The sequence below is a fragment of the Puntigrus tetrazona genome, unplaced genomic scaffold (assembly GCF_018831695.1).
Source record: "Puntigrus tetrazona isolate hp1 unplaced genomic scaffold, ASM1883169v1 S000000472, whole genome shotgun sequence".
NCBI lineage: Eukaryota > Metazoa > Chordata > Actinopteri > Cypriniformes > Cyprinidae > Puntigrus > Puntigrus tetrazona.
The window spans coordinates 210,695-225,659 of record NW_025048114.1 but is presented as its reverse complement, the minus strand read 5'-3'; the positions used below and the strand labels follow the sequence as shown (position 1 = coordinate 225,659).

The window sequence follows — 14,965 nt, the reverse complement described above, 5'->3', positions numbered from 1 at the left end:
AGAACAACATGTTTTGCCCTGCAGTTTTCCCCCATTCCTCTCTTTCGGAATGACATTGGGAATATGTTTAAAGCCCTTTTTCGGAGTGAAGAGCCAGAGTTCAGTGTCCTCAGGGCACTGGAGTGTTTGAATGTGGACTTGCAGTGGCACTTCATGAAAATGACAGCTTCTCGGTCCCCTCACAAAAGAAAACATAAACGGAAAATTGCAGAATTCTGCCTGCGGAACTGCTGTCATTATAGGAATTTTCTGTAGAAATGTTCAGAGAGAATGATGCACTTGAGTTTTTGCAGCCTTTTACTAAATTCTCCTTCTGGAACTTTGTAGAGCTCTGGGTTCTGTGCGTGAACCAGTCTTATGTTGGCGCCTTTTTGCAAGTTTCCATCTTCAAATTGTACAAATTAAAATCGCAAACTGAAAATACACTTAATGGAAATTTTGCAAAAATGCCCGTATAATCGCAAAACATTTCAGGCCATTCGAAAAAAGGAATATTTCACAAAACTGCAATGGAAACTTTTTTCCGCATTCACAGGTCACATGACGTATGTAAAAAGTTCAACGATCTTTCTTCAGTGTACTGTAATCTCCAAGAAACACTTAATTTCCGCAAATCCACAATGGAAACGTGCCTATTGATATAGATCATGGTAATGACTTGAATTGGATTCATTTTTATATATAAAGTATCATTTTTATGTAGTTTTGTTTCTTTTTTATTGTTCTTAGTTAGTCAAAGTTTTACGAAGTCAACGCGCTTTACTTTTGTAATGTGACATCGATTTTTTTCCAATTCACGTTTATTTGTATAGCGCTCTTCGCAATCCGAACTGTTCCCGAAGCAGCTTTACTGGAAATGCCTTTATTAGTATTTCACTTATCGGTTTCGTATTGGTGTTTGGTCTGTTTGGTCTTTGTGCAGGTCTCACGTTTGCTGTATGGGTAACAAACAAGCGCTTCTTGTGTAGGATGTTCTGTTCTGAGAAAAACGAGGACACCCTGATTCGTTCCTTTCCGTTTTTTGACCTCTTTCAGCAGGCGCCAATCAGCCCACAGACATCTATTCACCATAATTACATGCTGTGTTTATCTATGTAGCACATGCTCCAGGATCGCTTCCATTTTCAGCGGCGGGTTTTGCAGAATTATAGCTTGATAGTAATGAGAGTGACAGCCATTGCTTAGCACATCAGAAGCAGGAAACCGCCCATACGTCCATCGATCTATCAATCTATACGAGGCTTCGTTGTTCTCTCGACTGAACTATGTTTATTATTCACACCTGTAACTACTGGGATTTGGAAAGCTCCGCAATGATGTTCTGGTTCAGTTTAGTCCACCAGCGGTGTCACGGTTTCTCTTTTTTAGAAAGGGACGCGGTACCTTTTAAAACTTTTATCCCCTACTTAAGCAGAATCAAGCTACCTAATTATCTCTGAAATGCCTAATAGGTATTTTGGAGATCAAACGGAATCTTTCGTAAGGAGTGGTGGATGGCGAGGCGCTCTGTTTGCGCTCATGAATGGCTTCATCGGTTTGTTTTAGAATAAAGGATTGTGGGTAGAGTTGCCTCAGGCTGGCGCCACAGTGGGTCCGCATCTCTCAATTATCTCTCACACGGAGAACTAAAAATGGTGGCGTTCTTTTCGGAGTTTGCAGACGCAGACTCGGGGGGGCAAACACACGGGATGCATCTTTGCATTCCAAAACAGCTAGAATGCAAGAGAATCCCAGCATTCTCTGAAAAGAACATTCAAAAGTAACAACGTTTGAGAAATGATCAAACCGAAGTTCTCTCCTAGAGGAACATTTCACACACAAAATGAAGATCTGCAGGAAACGTACTCACCCGAAGGTCATTTAAGACGAACAAACAAACTAATCTACAACGGTTTCGACAAATTTAGCTCGCTTGTTCACCAGTGGAACAGGGACGTGTTTGTACTTTCATTCTGACGGCACCCATTCACTGCACAGCAGTGTGTATTAATGGGAACCCTGTAAAATATGTTCTTAGGATGTATTTATGTTAGTTTGAATATTCCTGAGATAAGCTTTAAAAAGTTAAACCACTTTTATCTCTACACATTGTATGTGCTTGTGGCATGATAAGCTGAAATAAGCCTTATTTTACATTTAAAGCCCATTGTACACTATGTTTTTACACGCATATTAAGAATATATGTAGTTCGAATGGTTGTGTGTTTACAAAACGATCTATATTTTGGGCTTTAGATGCAGAATTTTAATAAACGTAAAAATGTTAAATGCAATGCAGTGTTATTATGAAGTGAAATGTGACATTTATAAGTTCATGATAGTTTGGGTTCTTTGCTGTTTACACAAGGTTTGTTTAATTCTGCATTAACACCTGGCATGTTTCCATCAGAGTGACAGATAATACATTTGCAGTTTAAATAACATATGGCTGATACAGATCAGGTGAAACCCATTCACGCAAGTTGGAAACTAGCACTCCTATTAGCTTAAACATCTGCCAAGATCTACGTTCCATAATGGAGTCTGTTCTTACCACTTAGACAAGAGAATCAAGTAGATTAAAATGCCTTGGTATTATTATTATTATTTATTTTTATTTTTTTTAAGAAAGTCAAAATGCCAAGAGCATATTTTCAATGATTCAGGGCAACCGGCTTCTGTTGAAGATCTAAGTTCATGTTTGTTGTTGGCACCAAATTTGCTCACCTTCAGGACACCCAAGATGTAGATGAGTATTTTTTTTTTGCTTTGGAACAGATTTGGAGAAATGTAGCATTACATCAGTCGTTCACGAATGGATCCTCTGCAGTGAATGGGTGCCGTCAGAATGAGAGCTGATTTAAACATTGCTGTAATTCACAAGAAATCCACACCACTCCAATCCATCGATAAATGTCTTGTGAAGTGAAAAAGCTGCATGTTTACGAGAAACAAATCCAGAAAAGTACAGAAAATAATCAGTCTTATGTTGTCTTCTCACATCAAATGACACCAACAGTTTTACACCATTTTGCTTGCAAATGCTATTTGATTTGTGCATATTTCTCTCCTGATTCAGATGAGACGAGTATATGGTATTATGGATATTCAGCTCCAGTTTGATGTTAAAAACATCTCAATTTCTTACAGACACTCAGCTTTCTGCTTCACAGGATGCTGACTGGTGGGAGTGGTGTGGATTACTTGTGGATTATTGGGATGTTTTTATCAGCTGTTTGAAGTCTCATTCTGACGGCACCCATTTACTGCAGAGCATCCACTGGTGAACAAGTGACGCCACATTACTCCAAATCTCTTCCCATGAATAAACACACTCGTTTACATCTTAGATAACTTGAGGGCAAGCAATTTTTCAGCAAATTTTTCATAAACCGTTCCTTTAAAACTTTAAAACCTAAAAAGCGTCTTTGCCATGTGAATTTTTACCAAGTGATAATGATAAACAGCTGCTGGTGATAATCACTGTAATGTACGGCAGTTTAGTTCTGGTCAATACAAAGCAGAGGCCTGGTGATGACAAAATCAAGGATATACTAGAGATAATTTTCTAAAAGCTTCTCAGCTCGGTAGGGTTTCCAGTCAATGGCAGCTAGGTGTAATTGTGAAGCATTGTTCAACAAAATATCTGTCACCGTAATAACAGCTTATTATCTTCTAATGGTCATTATGACCTTCAGTGTGTCCGAACCTCATGGCAGAATGGGCTTTTTGCCACTGCCCGGGGTCATTGATGTCTATTGATCTGAATCCCTCAAGGCTTTCGACTGACCCTGACAAGATGACAGTCATAACACTCTAATTCGATGCCAAGAAACTTCTTTAACTAGCCAATCTGTCTTGACACAAGGGTTAGGGCACACATGTGCAATTTAATTTAGAATGGTTTGGTTAGCATGGTAGCATTAGCATCTCAACAGCGCAGCAAATAACTAGTGAATTTTCTGAGATGCAAAGTCAAAGGCAGAAGAAACGAGAAGTAACATACCACGATTTTTGTTCTCTAAGGACGTCTTCAAGACGTCAATCAATCATCCTGCAAGTAAATATCATCTAAATTATGAGATCCACTCATCCCAGATTAAAATCAAGTCCCAGATGGCATTTTTCAAGCTCAGCGAAAAAGATCTAATGCCGCTTTTGGATGGGCTGAAATTTTTCAGAGCTAGTTTTCCTGTTCTGTCAGGCACTATTAGAGTCACCCGTTCCTTCCTCATAGGACTGGGCCATTTATGATTAAGCTGTCTCAAAAATACACATATTTGAGTTAGCCATGGTTGATGGGACAGAAAAGCCTACTGAGCCAGCTGTGGTATGTTTAATGAAAGCCGTTATAGTGGGAAGACAGACTATAAGAGCATCCCTGAGGAACCAGGACTGGCATCTAAGGGTGGGTGTCAGATCTGGACGACAGCAGAGCTAATTGGAGAGAAATTGCTAAGAATATTGCATGAACTCCATCGGCGTCCCATGAGATCCTCCACCGGTGGATCGTGGAATAGCGGCTCTTAATAGAACTGTCACGGCTTTTCCTCGCAGCTTAAGGTGAGGCTAAAGTCTGACCACTGTCATTATTAAGACATCTTTAAGTAAAGGTGCGCTTAGCCCCTCAGTCTGCTCGGTTGATTTTATGTGTACGGAATACATTTTCCCTCAGTACATAATGAATTATCCCGACTCAGTGACATTTCTGAAGAGAAAAAGCATTTAGTCAAAAAATTTCCTACAGATTTGTCAGAACAATGACTCTATTAATCTACGTCTGTTAGCGCTGGGGCTAATCTACGTGCTAATGTATTCCTAGCCGACAAATTTCGACACTTTTAGAAGACGCGTGCTTTTAAAATGAGTCTTCTGGGAAAACAAAGCTAAAATATTGACAAAACTACTTGTGGTTGACAATTTCTTTGTCCAATTAAATGTGAATGTGGCTAGCGGTTAGCAAGCCGTTATTCAGGGCGACACACCACTCCTTGGTTTCTTATTCTAAAAAGTCATTCAGTATGCCTCATCCAATTTCCTGTTTCAGTAGAGAATGTGTCAACACTGTAGCTTTTACGCTACTAGCTAATTGCTAAAACAGCAGTGAGCTATACTACAAGCTACTCACATTGCTAAATGCCAATTAAAGTGCTTTCAAGAAATGAATAAACCGCTAAGTTGAAGAAAGCAAAAACGTGAAAAAATCTGAGACTGAAGTCATTCTTCAACGCGTTAAAGATAGCGTCCAAAATCTGTCAAGATTTGTCAAAAAGAAAGATCGTTCCTAAAGCGTGTGATAGCTTCAAATCTTTGTTTTGTTGTTTTGGTGCTCTACCTCACATATTTCTTCAAAAGCTTCCCGAGTCGACTCTGTTTCTTTGTGTTTATGTTTTCCTATGAGAGCATTTAGGAGCATGTCTCGCTACAAAGTCTTCACTCTGTTTTGACTTTTTGGTTTGTTCCTTCCTTCCAGGGCAAGAGCGAATAGGAACAGACTCCAAATACGAGCAGGAAGGGAAGGTGCAGTTTGTGATAGACGCGGTGTACGCCATGGCTCACGCCCTGCACAACATGCAGAAGGACCTTTGTCCCGACCAGTCGGGCATTTGTGGGGAGATGGAGCACGCCGGTGGCAAGAAGCTCCTCAAGTACATTCGATCAGTCAGCTTCAACGGTGAGTCCACCGAAGCTCACAATAACAGATAAATGCCATATAGACTAAATGTATTACCGATATTAATTCGGCTACACTTTCTTATTGAGGCGTTGTTACTACAGTGTAATTACACAACAAGTACTGAGTAATAATAATTAATTACAAGCACTTATTATTTAGAATTTGTTACATTGTTGTATTCAGGGTTAGATCCTTGCGATCAAGCTAAATTTACGGTTGTTACTGTAGTAAGTTCATGTAAATATGTAGCATTGATTACAATACTGAAATTGAAAAAAATGCAACTCGTCGATATGGTGACTAGTATAGAGTTTAGCATTTAAAAAAAAAAAATATATATATATATTTTCGGCCATAAAGGTATACAAAAGAAAAGCATAAAATCAGTTTTAAAAATTTGAATTAAAATAAATGTTTACTGGTATTTGAAAATCTTTTGTCTGCCAAATGTCATGTAGTGCAACCTAAATAGATAAATAAATAAATAAATAAATAAATAAGTGATATAGAGAGGACACTTGCAGACCTTCATTAAAAAAAATATTTAAAAATGTGAATTTTTATAGACATAAAATGGTTGTAAAATGTCATGTGGTGCAACTGAAGTTATTACGTAATACGTTATTTACCTCTTTATTTTTTATTCAAAAATATTTATAAGAAATCATTACATACTATTATAGCTTTTTAATTAATAGCTTGAATTGTTTTCAACATGAATGTAAAAATCACTATTTTAGTGTACACTTTGGAAACAATATTTTTTAACGACACTGTAAAACAATGGTGGTTAAACAATCGCTAGGCAATTTCACAAATAATTACAAAGAAAACACACTGGATTAAGCAAGAAAAATACACATTTGCATTTATGTTTAAATAATAATGTATTTTGACAGACTTTACAGACTGGTTTCTGTTCCAGTGGACACACAGACACCATGCATTGCTCTTTGTTGCTTCTTCTTGCGTGGGGCTCCAACTTTCTAAATACTTTATATCTCGCATATCCCAAACCTGCCTTTGTGTTGGACCTTTGAAATAGGAAACTTCCAAGAAGAAAGGAAATCTCTCATTAATGCATCTTAATGAAGTGAAACTTTTGTAGTCCTGCACCAGGGCACTGTTAGATCAAAGTGCAACCGTACCTTTGATGTCTGTGTGATGATGAGAAAATACTATTTGGGGTAAATATAGGATCTAACTTAAGGCTCGGCGAGCGAGACTAAAAACAGACTCGACAAAATACTCGCTTTTAATTACTAGAATACAAAGCCAGGTGGCTAAATGTTAACGAAGAAACCTTCAAGAATTAAGCATGCCATCCAAACAACGTTCATTATTTAATCATTTCAAGAATAACACAGAAAATGACACACATTGTTATTATAATGAAATGTTTTGCAGATTGCATCACTTCGATATTCTTGGAGCCGTAAGCAATCGATTTTCTCAAGTTCGTTTAAAAAAAGATCTGCCGCCGTTTGTTTCGTAAGAGATATGTTCACGGTTTTGTGAAGTACCTAATATTAACAGATCACAAAAACGTACAGAAATGACAAACAGCAGCGTGTCTTCTTTTGTTGATAACAAGCTTTTTATCTGATGTTTACCATCTCTGAAGTCTTTTATGATAAGCACCCAAGCCAATCCATGCCATAAAAGAGCATTAAATCATCTCGAAGCGATATTACCTCAGCTGTTTATAATTAGCTTTTCTTAAAGTAAACAGCCACGTTCAAACATCATACAACGGTTTATGGAAATACATCAAAGCTAGTTCATAAAAAACGAATAAATAAATAGATACTGACGGCTCTAATGATGAAAAACAAGCTATTGTATGTTTTTGTTTCTGTTTATCTGATCATCTGTACTAAATAACATATTTATAATTGCTACTAAGGGAACTAATGTTTAAATATAATATCAATGTGTATGTAAATGTAAACATGCACCTAAAATATTAATGATAATAATTTAAGAAATAGTATATATTCACCTTCTCAGTTAAAATTTTCAGTTTAGGTATTATATGTAGATACTATTATAATAACAATACAGTAAATTATATACAACGGAGGGTCGTTTTACAACCGGTAACATTTCACGATCAGCTAAAGAGAGTAACAGCTTTTTAAGAGTTTGCAAATCGAATTGAATTCATTATTTTTTTTTATACGAAAATTCATATTAAGTGACTAATAGATTCACTCTTTTTTGTGAACAAAGGTTAAAAAAAGCGATCTAATCTTTCACACAGCGCTGTTTCGTTTTTGAATGAATCTTTGCTTTTGAACAAATCTAGTGAGTCAATGACTCAGTGACCCCTGAGTCGCTTGCTTCATTACTAAACGAATCAGCCGTTTAAACAAACTGATTCAATGCATGATTCAGTGAGTTACTGCCACCTACTTTTAGTTTTTCATTTTTTCATTTTAATTTATATATTAAAATAAATAATTTAAACATTTTGCAAAAAGAATTCAACATCAAAAAGAAGAGAAAAAAGCTAGCCTAACCTTTGCTACCCGTCTGATATTGTTTACTGTAGCACGCTAATACTAGTACGGCATTCATAATTTATCTCCATTGCATGCACAATAAGAAAACCTTCCCTCCGGCATGCATATATAATTCATAATCATATTCAGGTTGTATATGCACACATGACGTAGTTTATTTTGAAATGCAATGTTCTACTGTTGACTTGACAGTTAAAACATTTATGTATGCATATTTTGCATTAAGACAGAAATTGATGAGTCATCTTTAGCTTCATGAAATATTAAAATTCACAGATGGATTCTATTGTATGTAGCATAAATAATATTAAAATAACACTTTTTAATGCCTCAACCTTCATTTTCCTTTATAAAGGGTAAATTGGATGATGCTTTAGAAACGCTAAAGATATTTTAGAAGTTTCTTAAAATTTTACTAGCAATTTCTGAATGAAATATACTGATCTTTAAACAGACTGATATATACAACTTTCAGAAAAAAGTATTAAAAGTATGAAACTTATTTATGCAGGCTGATACTGTGAAAATAAATAAAGAAATAATTTAAAGTAGATACTGCTGAAAGTGCATGTTATTAATGACATCTAAGGACACGCTTATTAATGAAATGGTCCTGTTTTTTGTTAACTCTTGTCACAGACTCAGGAAAAGATGAGGACTGTGGTGGAAAGGAGAGAGTATACTGCTTGAAGTTGGGCGACTGACGCTTCTGCTGTTTTTTCAAAGAGTTCAAAAACTGTTTCCTCCAGCGAAAACATAAAAAAAGAGATTCAAAGCTTCTTTGCGTACTAATAATTAATACTCTTCAGAAGGTCATGTCCACGTCTAATATCTACAGTGCAATTAATGTATAGCTTAGAAGTTTAACGGGTGACTTCACTGCTGCGATGTGACATAACTGGGACATTTTGCTACTGGGTTTTTAAAGACCTTTATGATATCAAAAATTAAAAAATGAAAGCACATTTTCATCACTGGATGAATGGATGGATAGGTAGTTAGGTAACAGTGCAAAGTATGCATATAAAACAATATTGTGAGATTATAAAAAATGTATTGTGACTCCAAAAAAAGAGAGAGAGAGACAGAGAGACAGAGACAGAGAGACAGAGAGAGAGAGAGAGAGAGAGAGAGACAGAGAGAGAGAGAGAGAGAGAGAGAGAGAGAGAGAGAGAGAGACAGAGAGAGAGAGAGAGAGAGAGAGAGAGACAGAGAGAGAGAGAGACAGAGAGAGAGAGAGAGAGAGAGAGAGAGAGAGAGAGAGAGAGAGAGAGAGAGAGAGAGAGAGAGAGAGAGAGAGAGAGAGAGAGAGAGAGAGAGAGAGAGAGAGAGAGAGAGAGAGAGAGAGAGAGAGAGAGAGAGAGAGAGAGAGAGAGAGAGAGAGAGAGAGAGAGAGAGAGAGAGAGAGAGAGAGAGAGAGAGAGAGAGAGAGAGAGAGAGAGAGAGAGAGAGAGAGAGAGAGAGAGAGAGAGAGAGAGAGAGAGAGAGAGAGAGAGAGAGAGAGAGAGAGAGAGAGAGAGAGAGAGAGAGAGAGAGAGAGAGAGAGAGAGAGAGAGAGAGAGAGAGAGAGAGAGAGAGAGAGAGAGAGAGAGAGAGAGAGAGAGAGAGAGAGAGAGAGAGAGAGAGAGAGAGAGAGAGAGAGAGAGAGAGAGAGAGAGAGAGAGAGAGAGAGAGAGAGAGAGAGAGAGAGAGAGAGAGAGAGAGAGAGAGAGAGAGAGAGAGAGAGAGAGAGAGAGAGAGAGAGAGACAGAGAGAGAGAGAGAGAGAGAGAGAGAGAGAGAGAGAGAGAGAGAGAGAGAGAGAGAGAGAGAGAGAGAGAGAGAGAGAGAGAGAGAGAGAGAGAGAGAGAGAGAGAGAGAGAGAGAGAGAGAGAGAGAGAGAGAGAGAGAGAGAGAGAGAGAGAGAGAGAGAGAGAGAGAGAGAGAGAGAGAGAGAGAGAGAGAGAGAGAGAGAGAGAGAGAGAGAGAGAGAGAGAGAGAGAGAGAGAGAGAGAGAGAGAGAGAGAGAGAGAGAGAGAGAGAGAGAGAGAGACAGAGAGAGAGAGAGAGAGAGAGAGAGAGAGAGAGAGAGAGAGAGAGAGAGAGAGAGAGAGAGAGAGAGAGAGAGAGAGAGAGAGAGAGAGAGAGAGAGAGAGAGAGAGAGAGAGAGAGAGAGAGAGAGAGAGAGAGAGAGAGAGAGAGAGAGAGAGAGAGAGAGAGAGAGAGAGAGAGAGAGAGAGAGAGAGAGAGAGAGAGAGAGAGAGAGAGAGAGAGAGAGAGAGAGAGAGAGAGAGAGAGAGAGAGAGAGAGAGAGAGAGAGAGAGAGAGAGAGAGAGAGAGAGAGAGAGAGAGAGAGAGAGAGAGAGAGAGAGAGAGAGAGAGAGAGAGAGAGAGAGAGAGAGAGAGAGAGAGAGAGAGAGAGAGAGAGAGAGAGAGAGAGAGAGAGAGAGAGAGAGAGAGAGAGAGAGAGAGAGAGAGAGAGAGAGAGAGAGAGAGAGAGAGAGAGAGAGAGAGAGAGAGAGAGAGAGAGAGAGAGAGAGACAGAGAGAGAGAGAGAGAGAGAGAGAGAGAGAGAGAGAGAGAGAGAGAGAGAGAGAGAGAGAGAGAGAGAGAGAGAGAGACAGAGAGAGAGAGAGAGAGAGAGAGAGAGAGACAGAGACAGAGAGAGAGAGAGAGAGAGAGAGAGAGAGAGAGAGAGAGAGAGAGAGAGAGAGAGAGACAGAGAGAGAGAGAGAGAGAGAGAGAGAGAGAGAGAGAGAGAGAGAGAGAGAGAGAGAGAGAGAGAGAGAGAGAGAGAGAGAGAGAGAGAGAGAGAGAGAGAGAGAGAGAGAGAGAGAGAGAGAGAGAGACAGAGACAGAGACAGAGACAGAGAGAGAGAGAGAGAGAGAGAGACAGAGAGAGAGAGAGAGAGAGAGAGAGAGAGAGAGAGACAGAGACAGAGAGAGAGAGAGAGAGAGAGAGAGAGAGAGAGAGAGAGAGAGAGAGAATCTGAATCTGAATTCTGACTTTTTATTTTCAGTTCAGACTTCTTGAATTGTTGAAATGGATTAAAAGGAAACATGATAAAACTGAAGCCCGGTTCATGAAGAAAGTTGTTCACGTGTCCCCAGCAGCGTCTCTGAAGATTCTTGTTAATTCAGTGTGAAGTAGAAGCTGGTTGTCTGAGGTGTTCAGCAGGTCCTCATCCGCTCCTTAAGTGTTTCTTCATCTCTGCGGGTTTCCTCTAGTTTTTGGAGTCTTCAGTCTATTAGTAGAATGAGGCATTTCTTCCTTCTTCCCATGATGCCCTCTTAACAAAACAGACAAACAGGCAGCGGGTGACTGAATAATGAAGGGACTAAAAGACACTCCGGCGGGTTTTTGTCCACCCGTGTTTCTCAAAACGACACAACAGTCAATCTTCTGAATCCCTCTCTAATTACTTTCACTGCCACTTCCTCCCCTCTGTCTTCACGTCTGAGGTCGTCTTAAAAGAAACTCTTCTTTGGGAACGATGCGGTATTTTTCTGTTTTATCTACGGATGCGTATTTAAAAACAAACATTATACATTTTCGTGTTGATGGACGAAGTCAGAAGTGTCAGGGTGGTGCAACCGGTCTATTACATCATAAATAAAGCATCAAAATCTTGAAACCAACGACATATTTCGGCATATTATTCTGTTAATAGAAGTACTATACCTGTATTATAATATTTGTGTTATTGAATTTATCATGAGAATGAACGTCATATGCTACAACCAGTGATATAAACATAATCATTATTTATTATTTTTTAAAATAAACAAACAATTGAATGAATGAATAAATTAAATGCTAAAATACTACTATAGTTAATAATAATTTATATATTTTGTTGCATTAATTAATTTTAGGTGTTTGTTAATGCCTTTATTCGTTCACACACACACACACACACACACAGTACATTTCCAATTAATTTTCTATATTATAAAAAAAACAACAACGACGATTTTATTTTTCACGTCTAGTTTATTTTAAAATTATATTTTTATATTAGGTAATATATAGTATTACTGAACCACTATATTATTATTATTATTATTATTATTATTATTATTATTATTATTATTAGTGCTGTCAAAGTATATTTTTTGTATATTTATTATGCATATATAACGCACACATGCACGTATATAGTTCAGAAAACAATATTTTATGTCTAAATTTCAATACGCATTGTATAATATACACAAAACACATATTACGCAAACTTTTGTTCCGTTATTATTATTATTAGCACTAGCAGTTCAGCATCTATGCATTTCATCATCACTTCAATTTAATGTGAAAGTAGATATGAAATGCGTAACTACGAAACAGTCTGATTCCAGTGGCGCGCTAGGGCTGCGGTTAGCGAACAATTCTTAGCGAATATCAGTTTCCCACACTTTATTTATAGGATTAGTCGACTTCACTTTTCAGGATCGATGCAGTAATAAAACAGCGCATCTCTAAAAATCGTATTTTATTTTTTTCCGTATTTGTACATGCTTGTGTGTGTTTTGTGAGGTTTGTGATCGCGAGCGCCGGGCCCTGCAGGTAAAGCTCTTCAAACGATGGCTGTCAGGTCCTGTCCTGAGGGCCGCTGTATCTTGTATCTCTGACTTTCGTCTCCAGACGATGGGGTCTCGTCGGCTGGGTTTCTCTCGGTGACGTGTGATCGATCTGACGGTCTGGGTCTGTCTTTCGTAGGGAGCGCCGGGACGTCCGTCACGTTTAACCGGAACGGCGACGCACCGGGACGCTACGATCTCTTCCAGTACCAGATGAACATCAACAACACCCCTGGATATAAAGTCATTGGCCAGTGGACAGAAAGTCTCCAGCTGCACGTGAGTACATGTGTGTGAAGAGAGGAGCTTCGGGGAGGAAACTCATTCTGAAAACACCTTTTATACTCTGTGCTCAGTGAAACACACTTTTTTTGCCATTCATTCATTCATTCGTTCATTCGTTCGTTCGTTCGTTTGTTCATTCATTCATTCGTTCGTTCGTTCGTTCGTTCATTCATTCATTCATTCATTTGTTCGTTCATTCGTTCATTCGTTCGTTCGTTCGTTCATTCATTCATTCATTCATTTCGTTCGTTCGTTCGTTCGTTCGTTCATTCATTCATTTGTTCGTTCGTTCGTTCGTTCGTTCATTCATTCATTCATTTGTTCGTTCGTTCATTCGTTCATTCGTTCGTTCGTTCGTTCGTTCGTTCATTCATTCATTTGTTCGTCCATTCATTCATTTGTTCGTCCATTCATTCATTCATTTGTTCGTTCGTTCATTCGTTCGTTCATTCGTTCGTTCGTTCGTTCGTTCGTTCATTCATTTGTTCGTTCGTTCATTCGTTCGTTCGTTCGTTCGTTCGTTCGTTCATTCATTCATTTGTTCGTCCATTCATTCATTCATTTGTTCGTTCGTTCATTCGTTCGTTCATTCGTTCGTTCGTTCGTTCATTCATTCATTTGTTCGTTCGTTCATTCGTTCATTCGTTCATTCGTTCGTTCATTCGTTCGTTCGTTCGTTCGTTCATTCATTCATTCATTCATTTATTTGTTTGTTCGTTCATTCATTCGTTCGTTCGTTCGTTCGTTCATTCATTCATTCACGCAAATTGACTCCATACTTTTTGTTTTTCCTGGTTGTATTTCCATTCATTCGTTCATATTTCTCAATTTATATAGCTTATATTATATTGCATTCATATTATTTTCTTTAGCTTCATTAAATTTCTGTTCATTCATTCGTTCATTCATTTACCCATTCACACATATTCCTTAAATGTTATATTATTTATAATTTTATTTCAGGAAAATGAGAAAGATTCATTCACTCACTGCTCCACACAAAAAAATATTTCTTCATATTTTATTGCATTTATCTAGTTTTATTTTCATTCATTCATCCATTCATATTACTTAAAATGTACGTCATTTATATTATATTATATTATATTACATTCAAATCATTTATGTAATTGATATATAATTTACATTTATGTCTTGCATATTTTCTTCTTATTCATTATAAATATGAATGAACATGTAATAGCAATATTTAAGCAAAAATAAAATAAAATTTATATATATATATATTTATATATATATATATATATATATATATATATATATATATATATATATATATATATATATATATATATAAATAATAGATTTTTCTGGATTATTTATATATACTTTCTTCCTCAAATTCCCTTATTCCTCTGCGGTTTATAATCATAACTTACGTGTCTGCTTTCTTTGCTGTTATTTTAATTCCCGCTCTTTCTACACCCAGCGGTTTGAGCATAGCCGAGCGTAGCAGTTAAACATAATATAATTTAGTCCAGATAATTGCTAGGGACATTTAAAAGATTCATCTTAATAGCCAGAGCTTCATAAGACCATAACCTCTGATTGAACCATAGATTATATGTTAACGTGTATATATGAGAAACCCTTTCCCCGGGGAGTACAGGTTATTAGATGTGCATTAATAATATCAGCAATCTGTTCGAGTCTATGCATGCTGGGATTATTGAGCGTGCACACAGCAGCAATAAATAAAGTTCAATTCAAATAAAGCGAAATCATTTCTTCTCGCATATGGTTTGATTATGAAGCGTTGCTGTGAATCCATACACTGTGTTCAGGGGTCCTTACACTGTAAGAGGATGCATGAAGCCACTGAGTGGTACGTAGACACGGGGGACATCTTGATGAGCTTCAGGACAGTAGATGGAGGACTAGACTAGACTACTGAGTATTTTCTGTGTGGGTCAGTGTAGACC

At 37.7% G+C, this 14,965-nt stretch overlaps 1 protein-coding gene across 3 annotated transcripts in view; it reads left to right on the top strand.

Moving 5' to 3' along the window:
- The window catches only part of LOC122334066 (metabotropic glutamate receptor 7), a 152,855-nt gene that overhangs the window by 92,460 nt on the left and 45,430 nt on the right, over nt 1-14,965 (top strand). For 2 of the 3 annotated variants that reach the window (XM_043231978.1, XM_043231980.1), the window contains exons 6-7: nt 5,453-5,653; nt 12,877-13,016. In XM_043231978.1, the coding sequence (XP_043087913.1) occupies nt 5,453-5,653; nt 12,877-13,016 (341 nt within the window). Of the gene's footprint in view, nt 1-5,452; nt 5,654-8,820; nt 9,224-12,876; nt 13,017-14,965 lie in introns of those variants that run through there. The other variant, XM_043231981.1, reaches the window with a different exon arrangement.